The 27,526-nt window shown below is 63.1% G+C and overlaps 2 protein-coding genes across 2 annotated transcripts; one reads left to right on the forward strand and one right to left on the reverse strand.

Annotated features, from left to right (window-relative positions):
- Nucleotides 1-1,703: 1,703 nt before the first annotated feature.
- Nucleotides 1,704-14,522, reverse strand: SOCS7 (suppressor of cytokine signaling 7). Its single transcript, XM_071451042.1, has 10 exons — nucleotides 13,262-14,522; nucleotides 8,980-9,044; nucleotides 8,298-8,402; nucleotides 7,887-7,988; nucleotides 6,929-7,059; nucleotides 6,158-6,326; nucleotides 4,645-4,773; nucleotides 4,324-4,459; nucleotides 3,781-3,929; nucleotides 1,704-3,025 (listed from the first exon to the last, which is right to left on the reverse strand). Exons 1-9 carry the CDS (start codon nucleotides 14,077-14,079, stop codon nucleotides 3,809-3,811), a joined length of 1,776 nt encoding a protein of 591 aa, XP_071307143.1. The 5' UTR covers nucleotides 14,080-14,522; the 3' UTR covers nucleotides 1,704-3,025; nucleotides 3,781-3,808.
- A 720-nt stretch (nucleotides 14,523-15,242) lies between these two features.
- Nucleotides 15,243-26,437, forward strand: GPR179 (G protein-coupled receptor 179). Its single transcript, XM_071451041.1, is given in 13 exon segments — nucleotides 15,243-16,269; nucleotides 16,471-16,579; nucleotides 17,403-17,505; nucleotides 17,954-18,150; nucleotides 18,271-18,339; nucleotides 18,673-18,782; nucleotides 19,318-19,556; nucleotides 20,042-20,180; nucleotides 20,399-20,504; nucleotides 20,991-21,137; nucleotides 21,415-23,238; nucleotides 23,240-23,902; nucleotides 24,527-26,437. Coding segments are annotated over 13 exon segments (5,997 nt in total). The 5' UTR covers nucleotides 15,243-15,439; the 3' UTR covers nucleotides 25,988-26,437.
- The last annotated feature ends 1,089 nt before the right edge of the window (nucleotides 26,438-27,526 follow it).

Genomic DNA, 27,526 nt, shown 5'->3' on the forward strand with positions numbered 1-27,526 from the left:
CCTCATTCCCTATCCCGGGGACCCTAAACCTCCAAAGGGACCCCAAATTGGCCTCGCCCCCATCCCTGAGACCCCAAACCCACCCCCATTCCCAATTGTGTCACTCCAGCACCTTTGGTCTGCATGGCCCGAGGGGGATTTGGGGGGACGGGAATGGGGAAGGGGCTGGAGAGGGGGTTTGGGGGTCCAGGAGGGGAATTTGGGCTTCTCCAGCCCTTGGGGTCTCAGCCCACCCCACGGGGATGCGGGAACTGGGAGCACCAGGAGCATCCCAGTATCCGTGGGGGAACTGGGGGCACCCAGGGGTTTGGGTTTGGGGTGCCTGGAGCACCCAGGGCTCCCCCCGAATGGGTTTTGGGGTGCCAGGAGCACCCAGGGCTCCCTGATGGGTTTTGGGGTGCCAGGAGAAGCCAAGGGCAGCAGTCGGAGCTTCCTGATGGGTTTTGGGGTGCCAGGAGCAGCCGGGGGGCACCCAGAAATCCCCCAAATTTATTTTTGGGTATTGGGAGCAGCCATGGGGGCATCCCAAGGTCCCTGATGGGTTTTGGGGTGCCAGGATGCCCCAAAAAAGAGGCAAAAGGGGCCTGGAGGGGGTCAGGGACTCGGAATTCACCACAAGAAACATCCAACAATTTCCAAGGTTTTTATTTCAAACCCTTTCTCTCTTCCCTTCCCGCCCCTCCCACAGCAAAAAAATAAAACCCCAAACAGCCCCAAAAAAACCCGCAAAAATCGACGCTAAAAATGAGTTTTACAAACACCAAGTCAGCTCTTCCTGGCTGACCCTGTAGGAAAAAAAAAAAACACCCAAAAAAACCCCCAAACCCCCAAAATCCAGGAATTCCACGCCAGCAGTTCCTAAAATCCCCCACAAGAGGCCAAACATGCCTATAAATACAATATTTACACACAAACCCCACAGCTCCCCACCCCAAAAAATAACCAAACACACCCAAAAGTGCATTTGTGGTTCATATCAAAACCCATCATTATTAATATTATTATTATTAATTAATTTTTTTTCATTAAATCTGAAAGATTGGCCTGCAAAGTCCGTTTGGTTTTTTATTATTATTTTTTTAACCATTTAGTAACTTTTCTCATATATTTATGAAAATAAATTATACAGCCACTATTTGAATAAATTAAGCACACACAAAAAAAAATAAGATTAAAAATTAAAATTAAAAATTAAAAAAAAAAGGGGGATAAAAATAAAAATAAAATTAAGCAAAAGCTGCATTTTTTTTTTTAATTCCAAAGGGTGATTCCCAAAATCCTGGGAATCTCCTGCCCTGGGAGCTGCTGGAATCTGCTCATTCCTCCTCCAAAGGTGAGGCTGGATCCCGTGAAATTCCTGGGATTTGGGGTGAAGCCCTGGACTGGGAGCACTGGGAGCACCCCAGGCTGGATTTTTAAGGACTGGGATTTGCCCAGGTGGATTTTGGGACACTGGGAGCTCCCCAGGATGGCAAAAAAAAAAAGCCCCAAAAAAACCCAGCTCTGCTTTTCCCTGATCTGCTGCTCCCCTTCCCAAACCTCTCCCATTCCCAAAGAAAAGTGGGAATGCTGTCACCACCGCTCCATGGAGAGGACAGGAATTTCCCTGGATTTTCCCTGGATTGACTCTCACCTTCCCAATTCCCTGCATCCCATTATCCATCCCTGATCCATTTTTCCTTTTTTTTTTTTCCCAAGGTCTCTTTTATTTTCATTTTTTTTTGGGAAGAAAAGCTGGAGCAGGCCTGGTTCTTGGGAAGGTTTTCCCTCACACAGTCCCATGAGGTATTTCCATGGATGTTCAGGCTCAGTTTCACCCAGAAACCTGGAATTTTTTTAAGGATTGTGGGTTTCTTTCCCCTCCAAATCCCAGCTGGAGGAGGCAGGCAGGGTAGGGTTTGTAGCACCTTTTATGGCAAAGCAGCTTGGAATTTTTTCCATTGAAATCCACAGGAATTCCAGGACTGGGATCGTCCTGGCTGCTCCCAGGGCTCCGGGGAATCCTCAGATCCAGCGAGACGGGGCAATTCCTTGGATTCAGAGCACTGCCAGGAATGCTGCTCCTCGAAACACAGCAGGGAAGAATTCTCCCCATGGAATTCCTGCTCGGGGGGTGGAGCAGCAGCCCGGGGTCCCAAGGGGTGAGGGAGGGAATTTGGGCCCAGAATCAGGGAAGGAGCCAAAACTCTCCTGGATTGGCTGTTCCTGGTGTCCCGGGGAGAGGAGGGAGCTGCTCCAGGAGGATGCTCCAGAGGGAACCACTCCATTCCCAGCCTCTGGAACCCACCAGGGACGGGCTGGGAGCGCCCATCCCAGGTCTGGGGTCCCTGCAGGATCCAGGGGCAGCTCCAGCAATTCCAGCAGCAGCTCCTCCACCTTCCCAGGGCTCCAGGGGAACCCCCACAGCCCATGCTCCTCCTTCCTTCCTTCCTTCTTCCACGGCTCCAAGCTTTTCCCAGGATGCTCCTGCCACTCCTGGAGGGTTTGGATCTCTTTTCCCAAATCCTGGGAAGTGGGGGAGCTGTGGAGCTGCTCAGGACTCTGCACTTTGTTTATTCCCCGGGGTTCTTCCATCCCCCTGGCTCCGTTTGCAGCTCTCCAGAGAGGATCAAAGCCTTGCCACGACGCCTGGGAGCAGATGGATCTTCCCAGAGAATTCCCCCTTTTTCCCTCCCTCTCCCCCACCTGGAAATTCCTGAGGTGGGATCCGAAAATCCGGCTGGATCAGAAAAACCCAGTTTTTCCTCATGCTGAAAATCCAAAAGCAAAAAATAAAAATCCAGAGACGTCCAAACTGAAAGCTTCCAGGAAAACTCGGGAATAGTGCCGTGACATTCTTTGTTCCGCGGGGACCCCGCGGGGCCGGGCTGGGTTCCCCCGGGATTCCTTCTCCCAGGAGCCGGGGCTCCAGATCCTGCTCTGCTGGGCTTCCTGGGAATGCTGGGCCCTCTCCTCCAGGAAAAGAGCAGCAGCAGCAGCAGCTCAGCCTCCTCCCCACCATGGCAGGAGGGCAACATCCAAATCCCTGCCGGGACAAAACACCGGGAACTGGGATCAGATGGGACTGGGAGGGATCCCATCGCGGGGGCAGAGAGGGAATGGGAATGGGAACAAGGGAGGAGCAGGAGGGTGGAGCCCTTCCCGAGGAAAGATGGGAATGGTCAAAGGCCAGGAAGCCTTGTTCCCCTTCCCAAGGAAAGCTGGGAATGGTAGAAGAACATGAAACCTTGTTCTCCTCTCCAGAAAAAGTTTGGGAATGGTAAAAGACGCCCGAGGGAGCAGCCACGGCTTCTCCAGGGGGGCTCTGAGGGAACAGGGTTGGATCCTGGGATGAGGAACCATTCCCAGCCATTCCTGGGGCATTCCCAGACCACTCCAAAACATCCACGGACCATCCCAGACCACTCCTGAACCACCCCCAGATCATTACTGAACCATTCCGAAACCATTCCCAACCATTCCTGGGGCATTCCCAGACCATTCCAAACCATCCACAGACCATTCCCAGACCATTCCAAACCATCCACGGACCATTCCAGACCACTCCAAACCATCCCCAGATCATAACTGAACCATTCCAAAACCAATCCCAACCATTCCTGGGGCATTCCCAGACCATTCCTGGGCCATCCACGGACCATCCCAGACCACTCCTGAACCACCCCCAGATCATTACTGAACCATTCCGAAACCAATCCCAGACCATTCCAGGACCATTCCCAGACCACCCCCAGAAAATTCCCAAACCATTCCCGGGCCATTCCAGGACCATTCCCGCACCGTCAGTGCCGGGGCGGCTCCGGCTCCGCTACGTGGAGGATTCGGGCTCCTGCTTCTGTCGGGAGATGAGCTGCGCCTCCTTGAGGGACAGGTACTGCTCCTCCTGCGGGTCGTAGTAGTAGAACTTGCGGATGTAGGAGATCAGGGGCCTGGAAAAACACCGGGAACAACCGGATCCCTGAGCCACAGCCCCTCTGAAACATTCCCAAAACACACCCAGAGCCTCTTCCCAGGAAAAACACCAGGAACAACCGAATCCTTGAGCCACAACCCCTCTGAAATTCCCAGAGCACAGCCCCTCTGACATTCCCAGCACCTCCAAAGAAACAGGAGCTGCCTGCCAAAGCTCTGGCACAGCAGGGAATTCCTCATTCCCAAGCTGCTCAGAATTCCCACTGCACCCACAGGCCATCGATCCCGCCACCCCAAAGCTGGAAAAGCCAAGGATTCCCTCCTGGATCTGAGCTCACAGATCCCTTCCTGCTGCCTGGGAGGGAGGGAGGGAATTCCAGGGATGATCCACGGGGGAATCCCAGCACTCACTTGGGCAGCGGGAGCTCGGGAATGTGGTCGATCCGGACCAGCTGCCGGATCCGGAAGCGGCAAAGGTGCTGCAGGGATTTGACGTTGCTGAACCTGGAGACAGGGTACAGGAGCTGGACGGGCGTCGGAGGGAGACCTTTTGGGGGAAAAAAAGGAGATTTTGGAGATCCGGATTAGGCAGGATTAGGCTCCCAGGCTCACCTGGAACATCCCATTCCCAGGTTCACGTGGATCACAGGAACATCCCATTCCCAGGCTCACCTGGATCCCTGGCCCATCCCATTCCCAGGCTCACCTGGCCCATCCCATTCCCATGCTCACCTGGGACCCGGGAGCGCAGGAAGTAGAGGAATTTCCCGTTTTTGGAGTGCATGATCGCCCTCTTGATGAACTCCACCACGGACTGGCAGCGGTCCTCGAACTTGGGGTGGCACCACAGGCTGAAGGTCCCTTCCACGAGAGAAAGAATTCCCATTATTCCAGGGGAATTTTTGGGAAAGCACAGGGGAGTTATTCCAAGGAATTTTTGGGAAAGCAGCTTTCCCAGCACCGCCACGGAATCAACAGGGGGAGGATATTCAGTGACAAATCTGGCATTCCCAAAATTCCGTGGAATAGGCTGTTTGACGGATTTGGGAACAGCTAAACTTTTCAATATTCTTATGTTTAATCAATATTCTTATATTTAGTGAATTTAATATTATTATATATAGGAAATTAAATATTCTCATATTCTGGAGTGTCCCTTGTCCATCCCAACATTCCCAAGGGAAGGTGACCTTGGAGCTCCAGGTGCTGCTGTCCCCATTTCCCAGCCTGGGATCATTTTCCATGGGAGCAGTTTCATGTTCCTGCTCCTTGATTAAGGGGATTGTTAATTAGGCCCTGGGTCACCCTTTGTCCCCGTGCTGTCACCTGACCTGCCAGGTGGCCCAGGATGAAACTGGAGCTGGGGACATCAGAGCTCCCAGTGGGTCTGGACACCCCCTCCTCCCACCAAAATCCGGGAATTCTGCAGGCTGGGAAAGATCCCAGCTGTCCCCTGGACAGCGGTGTCACCGTGTCCCCAGGTGCCACCTGCATGTGAGGCTTGGACACTTCCAGGGTCCAAAAGCCTGATCCAACGCCTGACCACACTTCCCAGGAATAAATTCTCCCTAAAATCTCCATTTGTCAGAATTTCCTTTAAATCCACTTTTCCAGGGCACTGCCAGCTCCTTATTCTCACTTTTCCAGGGCACTGCCAGCCCTTTATTCCTCAGTAGTGCTCCATGCAGGTGTGGTGGGTGATTTATAACCTCCTGAAGCTGGTGAATGGCACCCCAGGGATTTGGGATTCTGGGAATGGCTCACCTCAGTAATGCTCCATGTGGATGTGGTGTGTGGGTGATTTATAACCCCCTGGAGCTGGGAATGCTATCCCAAGGATTCTGTGATCCCGGGAATCGCTCACCTCGGTAGTGCTCCATGCAGGTGTGGTGTGTGGGTAACTTATAACCCCCTGGAGCTGGGAATGCTATCCCAAGGATTCTGTGATCCCGGGAATCGCTCACCTCGGTAGTGCTCCATGCGGGTGTGGTGTGTGGCTGTTTATGGAGCTGGGAATGCTATCCCAAGGATTCTGTGATCCCGGGAATCACTCACCTCGGTAGTACTCCATGCGGGTGTGGTGTGTGGCTGTTTATAACCCCCTGGAGCTGGGAATGCTATCCCAAGGATTCTGTGATCCCGGGAATCGCTCACCTCGGTAGTGCTCCATGCGGGTGTGGTGTGTGGTTGTTTATGGAGCTGGGAATGCTATCCCAAGGATTCTGTGATCCCGGGAATCACTCACCTCGGTAGTGCTCCATGCGGGTGTGGTGCGTGATGCCCTGCGAGCGGAAGCTCAGGCTCAGGATGTAGCGGGGGTCGGAGCTGTCCCGCACCAGGAAGGACCCGTCCGGTTTCCCCTTCAGCTTCATCTCGGCGTCCTCCCAGTTCATGGGGCCCCAGTACCACCCGCACTGGGAACAGAGAACGGCCGCTGCACAGGGATCGCCTCGGGAAAGCTCCCGGGAGCCGATCCCCATGGGAATTGCACCCGGTGCGGGCGGCCGGGATTGAGGGACTGAGGGACGCCAGGCCCTGAGGGGACAGAGGGGATCCAGACCCCCCTTCCACACTCAGAAAAGGTATTCCTGGAGCCCAAAATCATGGATTCTCAAATCCCAAACCCTGAGGGGCCGCATTCCCAAATCCCACACTCTGAGGGGCCGCATTCCCAAATCCCAGTCCCTGAGGGGCCGCATTCCCACATCCCACACTCTGAGGGGCCGCATTCCCAAATCCCAGTCCCTGAGGGGTCAGAATCCCACATCCCACACTCTGAGGGGCCGCATTCCCAAATCCCAGTCCCTGAGGGGCCGCATTCCCAATCCCAGTCCCTGAGGGGCCGCATTCCCACATCCCACACTCTGAGGGGCCGCATTCCGAAATCCTACACTTTGAGGGGCCGCATTCCCAAATCCCAGTCCCTGAGGGGCCGCATTCCCAAATCCCAGTCCCTGAGGGGCCGCATTCCCAGTCCCAGTCCCGAGGGCTCGGATTCTCCCCCTGTCCCCGGTACCTTCTCCAGCTCCCTCAGGCTGGCGGCGAAGCTGCTGGGGTCAGGCCGGGCCAGGGGACACTGCAGGTGCGGCGGGGGCGGCTGGCCCGGGGCCTCGGGGGGACGCAGGGGCACGATCCGGGGAAAGGCGTCTGCAGGGACAGACAGACAGACAGACAGGGTCACTGTCACTGTCACTGTCACTGTCACTCAGACACAGCCAGGGTCACTGCCATTGCCACCTACAGACAGCTGGGGTCACTGTCACTGTCACACAGAGACAGCCAGGGTCACTGTCATTGTCCTTGTCACTCAGACACAGCCAGGGTCACTGCCATTGCCACTGTCACTGTCATTGCCACCTACAGACAGCTGGGGTCACTGTCACTGTCACACAGAGACAGCCAGGGTCACTGCCATTGCCACTGTCACTGTCATTGTCACCTACAGACAGCTGGGGTCACTGTCACTGTCACCCAGAGACAGCCAGGGTCACTGCCATTGCCACTGTCACTGTCATTGTCACCTACAGACAGCCAGGGTCACTGTCACTGTTACACAAAGACAGCCCAGGGTTACTGTCATTGTTGCTGTCACTGAGAGACAGCCCAGGGTCACTGTCACTGTCCTTGTCACCCAGACACAGCCAGGGTCACTGTCACTGTCACCTAGAGATAGCTGGGGTCACTGTGACTGTTACACAGACACAGCCCAGGGTCACAGTCACTGCCATTGTCACCCAGACACAGCCAGGGTCATTATCATTGTCACTGTCACCCAGAAGCACCTGGAGATTGCAGGAGGGAAAAAGTGGGGACTCCAGGAGGGGAAAAGGGGGAGATTCCCAAAGGGAAAAAGCAGAATTCCAGGAAGGGGGGAAAAGCAGAATTCCAGGAGGGGGGAAAAAGCAGAATTCCAGGAGGGGGGAAAAAGCAGAATTCCAGGAGGACAGAGGCAGGGCTGGCCAAGCTGAGCTGACCTGGGGCGTGGGGCGGAGGAGGCGGAGGCAGAGGGAAGGATTGCAGGGAAGAGCCCATGGGCCCCACAAGCACAGCCGGAGGCAGCGTCCCACTGATGTCATCTAGGAGAGAGCAGAGACAGGTCAGGAAACAGAGAGAGAGCAGCCCCAGAGCCTGGGAAACAGCCTGGAAAAGGGAATTTGGGGATTCCCCATGGAGCCCCAGAAAACAGCACGGAAAAGGGAATTTGGGGATTCCCCATGGAGCCCCAGAAAACAGCACGGAAAAGGGAATTTGGGGATTCCAAGCAGCACCTCCTCTCTGGTTTGGGTTCTACAGGGATCCCTTTCTCAGCACTGGGATTCCCAGGGCTCCAGGGATGAATCCCAGGGACCATCCCCAGGTTTCCAGGGCCCATCCCAGGGCAGTACCCAGCAGGCTGAGGCTCCGGCGGGGCGGCGGCGGAGGGGTCGGAGGGTGAGGGGAGCTGAGCCCTCGCTGGGAAATGTCCACGTCCACCAGTGACACCGTCTCACCTGCGAGAGGAGAGGGAAAAGCCCAGTGAGGACCCGGGATGAGCACGGGGAAAGGAATTCCACAGGGTTTGGGAGGTTTTCCCCATTTGCTGCTCCCCAAAAAAATTTCTCCATCTTTGAAGAGGCCTTGAGTGAATTTGCCCCAAGCCTAGCAGCTGGATGGGATGAGGAGGCTCCATAGGATTTTTCCCAGCGTGGAATTTCCAGACTGAGCAGAGCTGATCCATGTGTGGCACCAGGGACACGACCATTTTAAAAACATTTAAATTTTTAAAGTAATTTAAAAATAATCAGATAAACCAATAAATAATGAAATCAACCTCCCAAATTAAAGTAAAAATTTGGCATCTCCAGGTTTTGCTCTGCAGATTCCTTTGAGGAGAAGCAGCTCCTTTCCTGGGGGTCTTGGGCTCAGATCCTCTCCTTGGGGTCTCCTTTAGGGTCTGAGGCCAGCAGCACCAGGGCACACCAGAGATCCCAGTACGGGATCCCACAGAAGCGAAATTCCCCATTCCCGGCTCATCCCACAGCAAAACAAAAAACCCCAAACTCGCACAAATCCCCCCCAAATCCTCACCTGTGAAGAGGGGGCTGAACACAACCGGGGAAAAGGCACTTTGGGTTCTTGTCAGTCTGTGTTTCCTGTGCGGGAAAACAGCGGAAAATGGGCTGAGGAGAGATGAGGGGACGCGGAACTCCCAAAGGGAAAAAGCAGAATTCCAGCAGGAAAAACAGGAGAGGCTTTTCCACCAGGAGAAACTTCTCATTCACCAGGAGAAACCACCTAAGGACCCACCCGGGCCCGGCTCAGCACCATCCTGGCCCGGCTCAGCACAAGTCACGACCGGACTCAGCACCACCATGCACCGGCTCAGCACCACCCCAATCCGGCTCAGCACCATTCAGGACCGGGCTCAGCACCATTCAGGACCCGACTCAGCACCACCATGCACCGGCTCAGCACCACCCCAATCGGACTCAGCACCACTCAGGACCGGACTCAGCACCACTCAGGACCCGGCTCAGCACCATTCAGGACCAGGCTCAGCACCACCATGCACCGGCTCAGCACCATTCAGGACCGGACTCAGCACCACCATGCACCGGCTCAGCACCATTCAGGACCTGGCTCAGCACCACCATGCACTGGCTCAGCACCACCATGCACCGGCTCAGCACCATTCAGGACCAGGCTCAGCACCACCATGCACCGGCTCAGCACCACCCCAATCGGACTCAGCACCACTCAGGACCGGGCTCAGCACCATTCAGGACCCGACTCAGCACCACTCAGGACTAGGCTCAGCACCACTCAGGACCCGGCTCAGCACCACCCCAATCCGGCTCAGCACCATTCAGGACCCGGCTCAGCACCACTCAGGACCGGGCTCAGCACCACTCAGGACCCGACTCAGCACCACTCAGGACCGGACTCAGCACCACCATGCACCAGCTCAGCACCACTCAGGACCCGGCTCAGCACCACCCCAATCCGGCTCAGCACCATTCAGGACCGGGCTCAGCACCACTCAGGACCGGACTCAGCACCACCATGCACCAGCTCAGCACCACTCAGGACCCGACTCAACACCACTCAGGACCGGACTCAGCACCACTCAGGACCCGGCTCAGCACCACCCCAATCCGGCTCAGCACCATTCAGGACCGGGCTCAGCACCACTCAGGACCGGGCTCAGCACCACCATGCACCAGCTCAGCACCACTCAGGACCCGACTCAGCACCACTCAGGACCGGGCTCAGCACCACTCAGGACCGGACTCAGCACCACCATGCACCAGCTCAGCACCACTCAGGACCGGACTCAGCACCACTCAGGACCGGGCTCAGCACCACCATGCACCAGCTCAGCACCACTCAGGACCGGGCTCAGCACCACTCAGGACCGGACTCAGCACCACCATGCACCAGCTCAGCACCACTCAGGACCGGACTCAGCACCACTCAGGACCGGGCTCAGCACCACCATGCACCAGCTCAGCACCACTCAGGACCGGGCTCAGCACCACTCAGGACCGGACTCAGCACCACCATGCACCAGCTCAGCACCACTCAGGACCCGACTCAGCACCACTCAGGACCGGACTCAGCACCACCATGCACCGGCTCAGCACCACCCCAATCCGGCTCAGCACCATTCAGGACCCGGCTCAGCACCATTCAGGACCCGGCTCAGCACCATTCAGGACCGGGCTCAGCACCATTCAGGACCCGACTCAGCACCACTCAGGACTAGGCTCAGCACCATTCAGGACCTGGCTCAGCACCACCATGCACCGGCTCAGCACCACCCCAATCCGGCTCAGCACCACCCCAATCCGGCTCAGCACCATTCAGGACCGGACTCAGCACCACCATGCACCGGCTCAGCACCATTCAGGACCTGGCTCAGCACCACCATGCACCGGCTCAGCACCACCCCAATCCGGCTCAGCACCATTCAGGACCGGGCTCAGCACCACTCAGGACCCGGCTCAGCACCATTCAGGACCAGGCTCAGCACCACCCCAATCCGGCTCAGCACCACTCAGGACCGGACTCAGCACCATTCAGGACCAGGCTCAGCACCACCATGCACCGGCTCAGCACCACCCCAACCCGGCTCAGCACCACTCAGGATCACATCTCTGTTCCCTCAGGCCCCTCAGCCGCCGCCACCGCCCCGGCCGGCAGGGGGCGCTGCGGAGATACCTCCGGGCCCGCCCCGGCCTGCGGCGGCCGCGGTGCGCACCCGGTACGCACCCGGTACACAGCGAGCCTCGGTGCGCACCCGGTACACAGCGAGCCTCGGTGCGCACCTGGCGCACATCTGTTATAAAGAAAAATCTGCCAGTTTTTTTGTGAAAAAGGAGTTGCGAAACCAGTCCGACGAGTTGCTGGCAAAGTGAAGTTCTACCTGTTTGTTACTATCATCACAAGTCGTTGTAGTTAATGGCTCCTTTTGTAAGAGTACAGGCCCTGGCTAGGGCTAAGTTAATGGCTCTTCTCCCCGGACAGCGCGGGGAAGGGACGTGGGCATCAGAAGGTGCAAAATAACTTCGGGACCACCATGGCTTGAGAAGTGTCAAACTTACGGAAAAGACCCCAAAAACAACGAGCCAATACAGAATTAAGAAATTAGAGTGATGTCTGGACGTGAGGAACAGACCGCTGAGCCTGCAGAGATGCTGAGAACCTTTGCTGCCCCTCACCCTGAGCAAAGACATCATCTGAAACCAAGACCACGAGCCGGGAGGGGGCAAAGAGTCGAGGTCGGGGTCACGCTCTCCTGCTCCCGCAAGAACAGAACCCCCAGATCAGCCCCTAGTGGCAAAGCTGCGCACATCCTCCTCCTCCGAGTCACCCTGGGAAAGAGGGTGGAGACTGCAGACCCGTCGGGCTTCCCAATCTTGAGCTGAGCACTTTTCATAGAGGCATTAAAAGGAGAAAAAGTCTCCTGCCCTGTTTATTTCACGCCGAGCCCCGGTACACACCGGGCCCCGGTACACACCCGGTACATCCCCGGTAGTCACCGGGCCCCGGTACATCCCCGGTACTCACCGAGCCCCGGTACATCCCCGGTACTCACCGAGCCCCGGTACACCCCCGGTACACACCGATTCCCCCTCCCCGGACACCGCCTCGCCCGGCGCTGCCGCCCGCTCCCATCCCCGGTTCCGCCCGGCCACGCGTCCCGCACGCGCTGCAGCCGCCGGGGCTGCCGGCCCTGAGCGTCCGTGGAGATGGCGGCAGCACCGGCTCGTGTGGGAGCGGCCTCCCCTCCGCACCCGCTCAGCACCGGCTCAGCACCACCTCAGGACCCTCTCAGCACCGGCTCAGCACCGGCTCAGCACCCCTTCACTCACCACCACCTCAGCACCACCTCAGGACCCTCTCAGCACCGGCTCAGCACCCCCTCAGCACCCCTTCACTCACCACCACCTCAGCACCACCTCAGGACCCTCTCAGCACCGGCTCAGCACCCCCTCAGCACCCCTTCACTCACCACCACCTCAGCACCACCTCAGGACCCTCTCAGCACCCGCTGAGCACCGGCTCAGCACCACCTCAGGACCCTCTCAGCACCCGCTCAGCACCGCCTCAGCACCTGCTCAGCACCCCCTCAGCACCCCTCAGCACCCCCTCACTCACCACCACCTCAGCACCCCCTCAGCACCCCCTCAGCACCTGCTCAGCACCACCTCAGCACCCCTCAGCTGCCCTGGGAAGCAGGGATGGAGCTGCCCTGGAAGCAGGGATGGAGCAGCTCTGGAAGCAGGGATGGAGCAGCCCTGGGGAGCAAGGATGGAGCAGCCCTGGACTGGGCACAGCTGGGACCGAGCAGCTCCTGCCCTGCTGGAACAGGGGTGAGAGGCAGGAGGGATCTGTGAGGTCTCAGCCCAAGAAATCCCGGGATTTGTGTCCCCATCCCAGCCAAGCTGGGGCTGGCAATGATTCCTCCTGGAGGGAGGGAGGAACAGCTGAGCCCCCACAGCAGCCGCTCCTCACGGGAGTGATGCTCCGAGCCCCGCTCCCGGTGCCGCTCCCTGAGGTTTTTCCGCCATCCCCATCAGGGATGCAGGCCTGGATCAGCGCGACCCTGCTCGGCCGGCCTCTCCCGGGCCCCAGCGCTCCCGAGTGAGCGACGAGGCCTCGGCAGCCGCTCCGAGAGCTCGATCGCAACCGGGCCCTGCGGGGCGGGATGGCCCCGGAACCCCGCACCCCTCTCCGGAGAGCATCACAGCACGGCCCCGGGACACCCCCGGGACAACCCCGGGACAACCCCGGGACAACCCCGGGACACCCCGCGCTGCCCCCCCCGGGGCGGCATCCCCCCCATCGCAGCCCGGTGCCCCCGTACCTGCCCGGCTCCTGCTCCCGGCCGCGGGCCCCGCACACATCCGTGAGGCTCCCGGCCGAGGCGGCGGCGCTGGCGGCGTCCCCGGTGGCCGAGCCGCCGCTGCAGCTCTTGGTGCGGAAGAGGCGGCTGAGGCGGATGCGGAGCGAGCCCTTCCTGCCGCCGGGGCCGGTGCCGGTGCCCGCGGGCGGCTGTGCAGGGCCCGGGGCTGCCGCTCTGCCGGCGGCACGGGCGGCCCCGCGCCCGGGGGACCCCGGCTCGTCCTCGGAGCCGCTGCCGGCCTCGTCGGGCTCCAGCGCCTCGAGCACCAGCAGCGCATCGCTGGTTTCCTCGCCGGCGGGCGGCCCGAGGCACGGGCAGGGGGTGCCCGCCGCGCCCGCCGCCCCCTTCGCCCCCAGCCCCGGCGGGCGCAGCCCCAGCGCCGCCAGCTGCAGCTCCAGCCCGCTCTGCGCCGCCGCTCCCCAGCCCGCCGCCGCTTTGGGCTCCAGCGCGCAGCGGTGCCGCGGGCACAGCTCGGCCCCGCCGCCCCCCGGGACCCCCCTGCCCGCCGCCGCCGCCGCCGCCGCCGGGCCGCAGTCCTCGCCGGGCCGGCCCTCGGCCGCCGCGTTGCGGAAAACCATCAGCTGCGGCCGCGGGCTGCGCAGCGCCGGCCCGGCCCCCGGCAGCCGCCCCCCGCCGCCGGGCCCCGCGCCCGCCGCGCCGGCACCGGCACCGGCGCCGCCCGCCGCGCCCGCCTCCGGCCCGGTGCCATAGCCCAGCAGCCGGCTGAGCACCCGGTACGAGGCCGCGGCGGCCGCCGCCGCATCCCCGTCGCGCTGCATGGCTACGGCCGCCGCATGGCCCGCGGGGACCGGGACCGCACCGGCACCGGCGGCCGCCGCCGCCGCCCTCGCACGGCCGCGGCGCCCCCCCCCCTCGCCGCCGCCGCCGCCCCGCCCCCGCGCTTCCGCCGCTGGCCGCGCCCCCCGGTGCCGGTCCCGCCTCTCCCGGTGGCTGCGGTCCCTCCCCGGTGTGGAGGCCGCGCCCCCGAGCCCCCCGAGCGCGCGTGGAGGGGCCGCGGGGACCCGCGGGGACGCCCTCGGGACACGCACCGGGCACAGGGAGCCGCTCGAGCCCCGCACCCGCCGCCGGCACCGGCACCCGAGGGTGGCTCCGGCACCCACGGAGGGACCCGCTCCGAGCCCCGGAGCCGCTCCGAGCGCCCAGACCCGCGGGCGGGAGCGGTTCCGAACCCCGGCCCCAGCTCGGTCCCGGCATCCACGGGCACGGGGGGGTCACGGATGGTGGGGCCGGGGGCAGCGAGGGCTCCCGGACGCGCAGCTCCAGCCGTGACCCTCGGACTCATCCCCCGCTCCGGGGCCGGGGGATGCAATGGGGGAAACTGAGGCACGAGGACGAGACGCTCCGTACCGCGAGCCCTGCGGGGCTCTTGCCCGGTTCTGGAGGGCAGCGCGTCCCAAGCGGAGCAGAGGGGACGGGGACCGGCTCTCCCCACACCTCCCCGCGGGCTGGGGCTGGGGAAGGTCATCGTTGCTTGAGGCTGGAGCAAGGAAACTGAGCGCCCTTCCGTGCCTCAGTGTCCCCCCTGCACCCCGGCTCTGCTACGCGGGACATCCCCCCGCACTTGGGGGGGGCTTCAGATCCCGCTCTTGCCCGCCCCCAGCCCCACAGGGACACCCCGAGTGGGGGACACCCCCCCCATTCCCACCCCATGGCCCGGGGGGCGCCGGGCACTGCGGGATTGGAACCCAGAACCGTATGGGGGCCCCGCGGGCGCCCCGTTCCCCCCGACTGCCGAGGGGCCGCGGGGAGGGGGATACGGGCAGGAAAATTCCGGCTGCCGTTGCCATGGCTTCCCATCAGGATGCGCTTGCATCACGGCCAGCCCGAGGGGCCGGGGCGCGGGGTCCCCTCGGTGCGCGGTGCCCACGGGGCTCAGAGCGGGGGGCTCCGGGCAGCGCTGCCGCCCGAGCGGGAGCGCGGGGGCGGGCGGGGGGGCTCCGGGCAGCGCCAGCCGCTGAACACGGTTTGGAGCCGGTGACGTCTGCTCCGGCATCGCCGAGGGAGAAGAACGGGCGGCAGAGCGCGGGGCCGGCTCCGGGCAGATCGGGGGCTCTGCCCGCCATGCGCCCCCCGCGCCGGCCGGGGGGGCCGCCGGGGGCCGGGGGGCTCCGCTGAGCCATGGGGCCGTGCCGGTGGCCGCTGCTCTGGGGCTTGCACGCCGTGCTGGTGCTCGCGGCGGGGCAGCGCCCGCAGGAGAGACCCCCGCGCCCGGCGGGATGGTCCCCGGCCCCCTCATCGTCGTGGGCGCCCACCGCGGAGCCGGGAGCGCCGGGGGACGGCGAAGGCTCGGCGGCAGCGCTGGCGTTCCTGCGCACGGGCGATGCCGAGCGCCTGGCCCGGGCCAACTGCAGCGGGGGTGTCGCGGCGGGGGCCCCCGGGCCCGGGCCCCCCCCGGCGCTGCGGGCGGCCCTGCGAGCCGCCCCCGAGGCGCTGGCCCACGCCGCCAACTTCCTCAACATGCTCTTCCAGACCAACGACATCCGCGAGGCCAGCGTGGCCGAGGACGTGGAGTGGTACCAGGCGCTGGTCCGCAGCCTGGCCGAGGGGCACCCGTGGGTGCGCAGGGCGGTGCTGGCCCTCGACGCCCACCCGCTGGCCCCCAAGCCGCGGCTGATGCTGCAGGCCACCAGGGGGGACGGGCAGATCCTGCTGCAGGACGTGTCCAGCGCCGCTCCCAGCCTGGGCAACCTCAGCTGGGACAACGAGTGGTTCAACGCCCTCAAGTCGCAGCGGGTGCCGGCGCTCCGCAAGCGGGTGCTCAGCAATGACCTGCGCAGCCTGGAGACGCCCAAGTGGCAGCGGGGGGACAGCTACGTGGGGGACCCGGGCCATGTGCGCTGGTCCCCGCCGTTCCTGGAGTGCCGCGAGGGCCGCTTCCTGCCCACCTGGGCCGTCACGCTCTCCTCCGCCTTCTACGGGCTCAAGCCCGACCTCAGCCCCGAGTTCAAGTAAGTGGAGCCCGGAGGGGTTCGGGGGGTGTCGGAAGGGGTGGGGGGTGCCCCGTGTGTGTGCCGGGGGTGCAGCTGGATGTGTCACCCACCCCGGGGCGTCCCCAGGGCGTCCCAGGGGAGGGAAGGCTCCGCTGGGATCAGTCCCAGAGCCCACGGCCCCATTCCCGCCCCCTGGGCTGACCCCGTCCCTGGCCACAGGGGGGTCGTGCGGGTGGATGTGGAGCTGCGGGACGTGGCCATCGACCAGTGCTCCAGCGGGCCGGGCTGGTTCTCGGACACGCATCGCTGTGACCCCAACAGCACCCAGGTACCGCGCCCCGGCACCCGCACCCCATCCCCTCCCCCGCCAGGAGCGGGTACCCCGCGCCCCCCAGCCCCGGACCCCGCGCTCCGCGTCCCTCCCTCCGGGCTGAGCTTTATCCTCTCCCGGGCGATCCATCTGCTTCGCTCAGCTGCTCTCGCACCGCGGGGAGAGGTTTATTGTGCAAATCTTCCCTCCCCACCGCCAGCCGCGCCGTGTGACCCGGCTGCTCCCTGTCCGGGCACCGCGGGGACGGTGGGGACGGGGCCTGGCAGCCGCTGGCAGCATCACCGCGGCGCCTGCAGCAGAGCCCGAGCGGTGCCCGAGCGTTTCGGGGCTCGGCACAAGCGGGCGGGGCGAACCCCGCAGCCCCCCAGCCTCGGGGTCCATCCGGAGCTGGGCCCAGGCGGGAAAGGCGTCGCCAGCTCCTGTTTCCTACCAGCGATGCCTTCCAGAGGGCCGGGCCCGGGGCCGGGCATCCCTCCAGAAAACAACAATGCCCAGGGAGCCGCCAGCGCGGCCGCCCGGGGCGGGATGCGGCCGGGGGGGATTAGGGAGCAGGGCCCGGGCCGAGGCTGCCGTCACGGCTGGGCAGGATTAGGGCGCTCGGCTGCATTAGGTGTCCATTTAGGTTTTAGGGAGGGATTTGGGGCCAAGCTCTGGGTTTTAATTCTGAAATGTTTAACCACTGATTCCTCATGGCTCCGGGGGAGGATGGCGTGGGGTCAGGTGCCCGTGAGCCGGGGGCTGCTGGAGCCCCTGGGGCGGGGGATTTGGGGACAGAGGGGACACAGGGGCTGGGGGATGTGTCTCAGGGTGTCTCCTTCAGTGTGTCCCCCAGGAGAGCCGCGGCTTCGTCCTCGGGAGGTACCTGTGCAGGTGCAAGCCGGGTTTCTATGGGACTGATGGAGTGGCCAGCAGTGCCTGGGCAGGTGGGTGCCACCAGGCCCCGGGGTCCCTGCTGTCCCCAGCGGCACACGGACACAGCAGTGGGGACCAGGCCTGGGGGGCTTTGGGGACACAGAACACGTGCCCTGGTGTGGGGGGCGCCACCAGGCCCTGGGGTGTGGGGATCCCACCTGGGGTGTGCTGATCCCACCCGGGGTGTGCTGATCCCACCTGGGAAGTGCTGATCCCACCTGGGAAGTGCTGATCCCACCCGGGATGTGCTGATCCCACCTGGGGTGTGCTGATCCCACCCGGGATGTGCTGATCCCACCTGGGGTGTGCTGATCCCACCCGGCATGTGCTGATCCCACCTGGGGTGTGCTGATCCCACCTGGGAAGTGCTGATCCCACCTGGGATGCGCTGATCCCACCTGGGATGTGCTGATCCCGCCCCAGTGCCGTGTTCCCCCCTGGCCATCGCTCTGTCCCCAGGTGTGGCAGGGACAGACGGGGGGTCCCGGCTGGGGTGCCGCCCGTGCCGCCCGGGCTGTGCCACCTGTGAGGACGACACGCCCTGCCTGATCCAGGAGGACCAGGTGCTGCGGGCAGCGGTGCTGTCGTGCCAGGCCTGCTGCATGCTGGCCATCTTCCTCAGCATGCTCGTGTCCTACCACTTCCGACGGAGCAAGGCAAGCTGTCCCCCCGTGTGCCCCTGCTCCGCTGTCCCTCCAAACCCTGCAGGGTCAGGGATGCCCCTGCCCTGGCCCTGGCCCCTCCAAGGCTGCACCCTCACGCTGGTATCCCTGCAGAGGATCCGGACATCAGGAATCATCCTGCTGGAGACCATCCTCTTCGGGTCCCTCCTCCTCTACTTCCCCGTGAGTACCCAGCTGCCCCCAGGGCTGGGAAGCTCCAGGATGGGGTTTCCAGGACGGAGCTGCCCCACGCAGGGCACGGCTCCATCTAATTGTTAATTTTGCTGGCACGGTCCCTGGGGGCTGCCGTATAAACCTTCTCAGAAAACCAAATCCCTTTTCTCCCGCTGCCTGCGGGAATTAATCCCTGCCCAAATCCCCTCTCCCCTCCCGCACGAGTGCAGCGGGAGCTGCGGGGTCACGGGGGAGGTGGCACGGGGCTGGCCTGAAAAGCAGGTGGCTCCCGAGGCTGGGGCAGGTGGGATCCAGCCCGGGTCCCTCTCTCCCACGCTCCAGGTGTTCATCCTGTACTTCAAGCCCAGCATCTTCCGCTGCATCGTCCTGCGCTGGGTGCGGATGCTCGGCTTCGCCATCGTCTACGGCACCATCACCCTCAAGCTCTACAGGTAGCTGGGATGGGGGGCTGGGGGCTCGGGACCCCCACAGCAGGAAGGGTTTGGGGCTCAGGACACCCATGGAAGGAAGGGCTTGGGGAGGCTGGGAGGCTTGGGACCCCCACAATGGGGAGGACTGGGGGCTCAGGGCCCCCAGAGTGGGAAAGGTTTGGGTACTCAGGACCCCCAGAGTGGGGAGGGCTTGGGACCCCCAAAATAGGATGGGTTGGGGCCTCAGTGGGATGGATTGGGGTTTCACTGGGACAGGCAGGAGTCCCAGTAGGACAGGCAGGGGTTTCACTGGGATGGGTTGGGGTCTCACTGGGGCAGGCAGGGGTCTCACTGGCACAAGCAGGGGTCTCACTGGGATGGGCAGGGGTCTCACTGGGACGGGCAGGGCTCTCACTGGGACGGGCAGGGCTCTCACTGGCACAGGCAGGGCTCTCACTGGGACGGGCAGGGCTCTCACTGGGATGGGTTGGGGTCTCACTGGCACAGGCAGGGCTCTCACTGGCACAGGCAGGGCTCTCACCCTCCTGCCCCGCAGGGTGCTGAAGGTGTTCCTGTCGCGCACGGCCCAGCGCGCTCCCTACGTGTCGAGCGGGCGGGTGCTGCGCATGCTGGCGCCCATCCTGCTGCTGGTGCTGTGGTTCCTGGCGGCCTGGACCGTCGGCATGCTGGAGAACGCCCGCAAGAACATCCCGCTGGTCGTCCGTGCCCAGACCAGCCGCGGCCTGCGCTTCTCCCTCTGCGGCCACGACTGCTGGGATTACATGATGGTCATCGGTGAGACCGGCCCCCGGCACGGCTGGGGGGCCCCACGGCCCCCGGACCCCACCCCGGGACTGCGGGGCTTTCATTCTCTCATCTGTTTAATCTTCCTGAAAGCTGCAAGGACCTGGGGTGCCCACAGCCCCACAACCCCATCCCATGACTGTAGACCTTTCATTCCTTTGTCTATTTAATCCTCCTGGAGGCTGCAAGGACCTGGGATTCCCACAGCCCTGAGACCCCATCCCATAATTTGGGGCTCTTATTTCCTTGTCCCTTTAATCCTGGAGGTTTCAAGGAGGGTTGGGGTCCCCCAGCTACCTCCCACCTTCCCCCCGAGCATCCCCTGGGGTTGAGTCCCAAACTTTGGGAAGGCCGTGCTGGGGTTTGCTCCAGACCTGGCACATTCCAGGGTGAGGGTGGTGGACAGCAGCTGAGCACCCCAAAAGCTGCTGGGGCTGGGTGTGGCCGCTCAGGGTGTGTCCTGCTCTGCCCCACAGCCGAGATGCTGTTCCTGCTGTGGGGCAGCTTCCTGTGCTACGCCACTCGTGCCGTGCCCTCGGCCTTCCACGAGCCCCGCTACATGGGCATCGCCCTCCACAACGAGCTCATGGTCTCTGCCACCTTCCACGTGGTCAGGTAGGGCCAGGAACCGAGGTTCCCCCCCCGGGGATGCTCAGGAACCGTGCCAAGGTGGGGAGGGTTTGGGTGCCCTGGATCTCCAAAGGAAAGGGGGTTTGGGTGCTCGGGACTCCCGCAGTGGGAAGGGTTTGGGTGGCCAGGCAGGGGGGCTGTGGGGTCTGGAGGTGGGGAGGGGCTGTGGTGGCAGCTGGCACTGCCCTCCTGGTCCCTTCCAGGTTCCTGATTGTCCCCTCACTGCACCCGGACTGGACTCTGCTGCTCTTCTTTGCTCACACCCACGGCACCATCACCATGACCCTGGCCCTGCTCTTCATTCCCAAGGTATTCCAGGGAAGGAACGGAGCTGGGGAAGGGGCTGGAGCACCACAAGAGGCTCAGGAAGCTGGGGGGGCTCAGCTGGGAGAAGAGGAAGCTCAGAGGGACCCTCTGGCTCTCCACAAGTCCCTGACAGGACCTGGGGAGGGTTGGGCTCTGCTCCCAGGGAATGGGGACAGGAGGAGAGGGAACGGCCTCAGGCTGGGCCAAGGGAGGTTTGGGTTGGATACTGGGGAAATTTCTCATGGAGAGGGTGATCAGGCACTGGAACCAGCGGAGTCCCCACCCCTGGAAGTGCTCGAGGTGTGGCTGTGGCACTGGGGACGTGGGTAAGCGGTGGCTTTGTCAGCGCCGGGGGAACTGCTGGACTCGCTGACCTTGGAGAGCTTTTCCAGCCCGCACAATTCCACGGTCCCATCGCTAACACTCATCCCAGAGGCTCGGGGAGCGGGGACAGGGCCCCCCGAGTGACTGCCCCGTGTCCCCGCGCAGTTCCTGCACACGGGCTCGCCGCTGCGGGAGGAGATCACGGCCGAGGTGTACGAGGACGAGCTGGACATGCGGCGCTCGGGCTCCTGCATGAACAGCAGCATCGCGTCCGCCTGGAGCGAGCACAGTCTCGACCCCGATGACATTCGGGTGGGTGGCACACTCAGGACCTTCTTTTGACGCTAGCTGTGCAGAGTAAGAGGTGCCTTTCGCAATCTTTTCCTGATGCAAAGCAGAGGGAGGGGACGAGGGGGTGCAGGGTGAGCGCACCCGGATGGGCAAACCCGCTGCGTTCCCTGGGCGGCGCGGGGGCTTCGGGGGCATCGGGAGAACCCGGGGCTCGGCGGGGCGGTCCCGGCCGCAGCCCCCGCTGTAGGCGCTCTCCTCTCTCCCTTCTCTCTGCCGCGTCCCCCCGCCCGCGGCGCAGGAGGAGCTGAAGAAGCTTTACCGGCAGCTAGAGGTGCACAAGACGTGGCGGATGGCGACCAACAACCCGCACCTGGCCAAGAAGCGCAGCTCCCGCCGCAGCCTCGCCCGCTCCATCCTGCGCCGCAGCGGCGCCGAGCTGGCCGAGAGCGCGTCCCGCCGCAGCAGCGCTGGGGACCGGGACCGGGCGGGGACCCCGTCCCGCCGCAGCTCCTCGGCCAAGCGGCTCGTGGATGCCGCCGGGACGGGCCCGAGGATGCGGGACGAGAGCTCCCGGCGCCGCTCCTCGGCCCTGCGCAAGTCCCGCAGCTCCGAGGGGCCCCCGCGGGAGCCCCGCCGAGGGTCGCGCAGCCCCAGCCCGCCCGAGGAGCCTCCGCCGGCGGCCGCGGCGGACCCGGAGCTGTCCGACAGCGACTCGCTGGACGCCGCCCCGCTCCTGTGCAAATCGGCCAGCGCCCAGAACCTGGCGGGGCACTGGCAGCGACCCCCGGGCCGCGCCCCGCCGCTGCAGAAGTCGCACAGCGTTGTCAGCGGGGCGCGGGAAGCGGCGCTGCTGGCCGCCCGCAGGGCCAGCCGCGAGCAGTGGCACGGCGGCCGCCACCTCTCCGCGCCGGCCCCCGCGGTCGCCAGCGGCACCGCGACACCGCCGAGCCCCGCCGAGAGGGGCCCGCAGGAGGACGCGGCCCCGCCGGGCGACGCCAAGGGACACAAGCATGTCACCTACGCGCCCATCAAGAGCGTCAGCGTTGACAGCGCCCAGCCGGCCAGGAAGGTGCGGGTGACCGTGAAGAAAACGCCCCCTGCGCCCCCCGTCCGCTACCAGAGCCTGCAGCGCTCGGGGACGCTCGGGGACGGCCCGGAGCCACCGCCGGGCCCCCCGGCACGGGCGGGAGAGGCGCAGGGGACAGCAGGGCCCGACCCGGAGCGCGCGTCCCCCCCGGCAGGGACGGGCAGGCCGCTGGCCCCGAGCGCCAGCGCGGCACACGTCTGTCCCTGGGAGCTGGTGCAGGACGAGATCCTGGGCAGGAAACAAAAAGCGGCCGAGGCGGCCGAGTCGGGGACCCCCGGTGACGCAGCGGCCGCCACCCCCGGCCCCAAGCCGCCCCCCACGAAGAGTTTCCGGAGCCTGGGACTCGCCATCAAAGCCCTCAACCGCTCCAGGGGGAAGAGCGTCCTGAAAGGGAAAAGCGAGGGGAGCCTCAGGAAGAGGGGGAGCAGCAGGAGGGAGAAGTGCGGCCTGGCAGAGGCCTCGGCCGTGTCCCTCGCGGGGGGCAGCCCCGAGGGGAGCGGGCAGAGCCTCGAGGTCCCCGCCCTCCAGCACAACAACAACGCCGCCACCCCCGGGGAAGCCGCGGGCTGGGGCGACAGCGGGACAGGAGGACAAGGGGACAGCCCGGCCGCGGCCACAGGCGGTGGGGACAAAGCGGCCGAGGAGCCCCGCGCTGCCCGAGCGAACGCGGGTACCGCTCTGGAGCCACCCAGCGCGGGCCACCAAGGAGCTGAATGTCCCCCGGAGGTGGCACGGGTACAGCCCCGGAAAGGGGACCGGGCTCCGGCAGCGGATCTGCGGGAGGACGTTCCTGGGGTCGCAGCGGAGGAAGGGACCCTTGAGGAGCTCGAGGGGACCAGCGGGTCCTGCCAGCCCCGGGAGGAGCAGCCCCGGGAGGAGCAGCCGCCTGCGAAGCCCAGCCCGAGCAGCGTGCGGGGGCCGAGGCCGCCCGGCTGGCCCGGAACGCCGGCAGGAAGGGGAGCCTTGCTGCGCCAGGCCGCGATCGCCCCCCGGGAGGACGGAGGGACCCCAGAGAGCCCGGAGAAGGCGCTGGAAGAGGGGGAGCGGCCAGGCCGAGCCCGAGCGGGGCCCCGGAAGGAGCGGGAGCGGGGCCGGGAGCGCGCAGGGCGAGCTCAGTGCTGGGGGAACGCGCGGAGATCCCAGCTCCAAAGCCGGAATCTGCCCCGGGAAGGGCGGCAGCGAGGGGGATTCTCAGCGCTCTCCGGGCATGGAAAAACCAGCAGGGCCGCTGAAAGTGGCCTCGGAGCAAGCCGAGGGCAGGAGGGCTGAGGTGTGCCCGTGGGAGAGCCGGGAACAGGGAAGGAGTGTCCGAGCAGAAATCTGCCCCTGGGACACAGAGGGGGCTCTGCCGGAGCAGGGATCCCCCCGATCTGGAGAAGGTGTGGAGCAGCCTGGGATGGGGCTCGCGGGGAAACCCCCAGCTCTGCCCAAACCCTCATCCCAGCGGGCTGGAACCACGGAGAGCAAAAAGGCAAACATCTGTCCCTGGGAGGTGGAGGATGAGCCGCACCCAAAGCCAGAGATCTGCCCCTGGGAAGAGGCTGCGGCTCCCTCGGGGAAGGAGAGAAAGCAGCCCCCAGCCAAACCCCTGCCCAAATCTCCTTCAGGGAGATCCCAGAGCTTGGAGAAGGCAGAGATCTGTCCCTGGGAGTCTCAGGACGTTGAATCCAGCAGCAAAGCCAAAATCTGTCCCTGGGAGGTGGCTGAACAACCCTTGGGTAAAGAGAAACCCAGACAGGACAAAGAGGATCCACCCAGGGTGAGCAAAAGCCCTTCCACAAGTCAAGGACTCCTGAAGGAAGTGGGAAAGAAGGACCGAGAGTCCATCTGTCCTTGGGAGAGCCTGGACACGGAGCAGCTCCCGGCCAAACCCCAGACTGGGAGCTCAACACTGCCCAAAGCAGCTCCAGGGAAATCCCAGAGCTCAGAGATCTGTCCCTGGGAGAGTCAGGACCTCAAATCCACTGGCAAAGCTGAAATCTGTCCCTGGGAGAGTCAGGACCTCAAATCCACTGGCAAAGCTGAAATCTGTCCCTGGGAGAGTCAGGACCTCAAATCCACTGGCAAAGCTGAAATCTGTCCCTGGGAGGTGGCTGCACCTCAGATGGAAAAAGGAACTGGCCCAGGTAAGGAGAAACTCCCAAGAAAAGAGGAAAGCAAAGCTCTGGAGAAGGGGAGCAGAGAGAGGGAATCGATCTGTCCTTGGGAGAGCCCGGACATGGAGCAGCCTCTGGCCAAACCCCAGACTGGGGGCTCAGCACTGCCCAGAGCAGCTCCGGGGAAATCCCAGAGCTCAGAGAAGGCAGAGATCTGTCCCTGGGAGTCTCAGGACTCTAAATGCAGTGACAAAGCTGAAATCTGTCCCTGGGAGGTTGAATCCAGCGGCAGAGCCGGGATCTGTCCCTGGGAAGCGGCCGAGCCTCCCTGCCAGCAGCCAAAGGCACAGCCGGTCCCTGCTGGGGGCCCCAAGCGCATCAGGCGCCAGGCGGCGCTGGGCAGCCCCGAGAGGCCCCGGGACAGCAGAGACAGAGCGTCCGTCTGTCCTGGGGAGAGCCTGGACACACCACAGCCTCCGGCCAAACCCCAAAGTGGGGGCTCAGCACTGCCCAGAGCCCCTGCAGGGAAATCCCCGAGCTCAGAGAAGGCAGAGATCTGTCCCTGGGAGACTGAATCCAGCAGCAAAGCTGAAATCTGTCCCTGGGAGTCTCAGGGCTCTAAATCCAGTGACAAAGCTGAAATCTGTCCCTGGGAGTCTCAGGGCTCTAAATCCAGTGACAAAGCTGAAATCTGTCCCTGGGAGGCGGCTGAACCTCAGCTGGAGAAGGGAACAGCCTCAGGTAAGGAGAAACTCCCACCAAGAGAAGCCTCCAAAGCTGTGGAGAAGGGAAGAGAGTCCATCTGTCCTTGGGAAAGCCAAGATGTGGAGCAGCTCCAGGCCAAACCCCAAACTGGGAGCTCAGCACTGCCCAAAGCCCCTTCAGGGAAATCCCAGAGCTCAGAGAAGGCAGAGATCTGTCCCTGGGAGACTGAATCCAGCAGCAAAGCTGAAATCTGTCCCTGGGAGTCTCAGGGCTCTAAATGCAGTGACAAAGCTGAAATCTGTCCCTGGGAGTCTCAGGGCTCTAAATGCAGTGACAAAGCTGAAATCTGTCCCTGGGAGGCAGCTGAACCTCAGCTGGAGAAGGGAACAGCCCCAGGTAAGGAGAAACTCCCACCAAAAGAAGCCTCCAAAGCCGTGGAGAAGGGGAGCAGAGCCCGAGAGTCCGTCTGTCCATGGGAGAGCCTGGACACAGAGGAGCTGTCCCTGAAATCTGCAGCAGGGAAGGAGCCATCCAAGAAATCCAGCAGCACGGAGAGCAGGAAATCTGCAATTTGCCCCTGGGAAGCAGCAGAGCCCATTGGGTTGGAGGAGGAGATGTCCCAGGCAGGTGTGCAGCCACAGGGAGCGCAGAGAGGTTCCCCTGCAGGGATGGGACAGCCGGGAGCCAGCGCTGTGTCTCCAACACTTGTGGAAAAATCCAGGGGCAGATCCCAGGGGGAAGCCGAGCACGAGCCCCTGTGCCGGCTCCTGCCCAGCATGCAGCACCCAGGGCTGGGCAGCAGCTCCAGCCCCAGTGCCGGCCTGGCTGAGGTTTGTCCTTGGGACGCTGGAGAGGCTCCAGCAGCACCTGCCAGGCCCGGGCTGGGCATGAGGAAAAGCTCTGAGGTGTGGGAGGAGGAGAGCACGGAGCCCTCCCAGACCCGCCCCAGGCAGGGCAGAGCCCGGGATGGGGATGGGGAGTGAGGGGAGCCCAGCACCAGGGGCTCATCCATCCATGGATCCATCCACCCATCCATCCATCCATGGATCCATGGATCCATCCATCCATCCATGGATCCATCCACCCATCCATCCATCCATCCTTCCATGGATCCATCCATCCATCCATGGATCCATCCATCCATCCATGGATCCATCCCTCCACTCATCCATCCCTTTGTCCTTTCCCTCCATCCATGGATCCATCCCTCCATGGATCCATCCCTCCACTCATCCATCCATGGATCCATCCCTTTGTCCTTTCCCTCCATCCATGGATCCATCCCTTTGTCCTTTCCATCCCTCCATGGATCCACCCCTCGATCCATCCTGATCCCCCCTGCCCAGCCCCAGAGCTGGACTGGGGGGTCTGGGGCTGAAGCTCCTGGTTGTGCAATTTTGTGTAAATGCAGGAAATAAACGGAATGAATTATCTTCGGCGTGTGCTCAGAGAGAGGCTCACTGAGAGGTGGGGAGAGCTGGGAAGGGGCTGGAGAGGAAATCCAGCAGTGCAGGGGCTGAGGGACAGAGGCTGGGAAGGGGCTGACTGGAAGGAAAGGCCATTCTCCCAAAAAACGCCTTTAAATTCAGAGTCAGGGCTGGGGAACCCCCAGAACCCCAGGTTTGGAGGGAAGGGACCTTAAATCCCACCCAGGGACGCCTCCCACTGGCCTTGGGCACTGCCAGGGATCCAGGGCAGCCACGGCTGCTCTGGGGATTCCATCCCAGCCCCACAGCACCCATCCAGGGAGGAATTCCTTCCAAATATTCCATCTCTCCTGCCCTCTGGAGCCCATTCCCTGTGTCCCTTCATCCCTCTGTCCATCCTCAGGGCTTCTTCAGGGAATCCTCAATGAAGCCACCCCAAAAAAATCCCCTTTTCCTGAACAATCCCAATCCTCTCCCCGCTCTGGGTTCAGGAATTCCATCCCCTCCTGCCCCGAGATCCATGGAGGGGTCTGAGCTCCCACACTCTGCTCCTGAGCGCGGCAGAGGCTCCATGGAGAAGATTTTTTTTAGGAACAGAGGGATTGTGACACCCCAGTGACATCCCAAAGGACATGGCAGGGATTGCACTGCTGGCTCCTCTCCCAGCACAGCACAAAGAGGAGGCCCTGCCCTCCCAAAAGGAACACTGAGGAGCAAAAAGGAGCCACAGCTCCCCTTTCAACAGCTCTGCAAAATCTCTCTCAAGGAAGAAATAAAAATTCCCTGAACTCTCCCACGCTCTGGAAGTGGCCGAGTTAAAAAGCAGGACAGGAAGGAGAAAAGGGTTTGTTCTTGGGTGAGCAGGGAGGATTCTTCTCTGTGAGTGAGGAGAACTGGCTGAGTAGAGCAGGAGTAGAGAAGGAGACCCACAGAGGAGGAAAAAGGAACCCAGGCAAAGCAGGGACAGCTGCAAATGTCCCCGTGTCCACAGGATGGTGCCACTCCCTCAGTGACAGCACCAGCTCTGCCACCAACACCAGCCCGTGTGAGGAAACGAAACTGAAATTAAATCCAATTATCAGCTGTGCTGCAGCC

This window comes from Agelaius tricolor, unplaced genomic scaffold (genome assembly GCF_023055355.1).
Source record: "Agelaius tricolor isolate 1412-34295 unplaced genomic scaffold, bAgeTri1.0.p SCAF_31, whole genome shotgun sequence".
In the NCBI taxonomy this organism is placed as follows: domain Eukaryota; kingdom Metazoa; phylum Chordata; class Aves; order Passeriformes; family Icteridae; genus Agelaius; species Agelaius tricolor.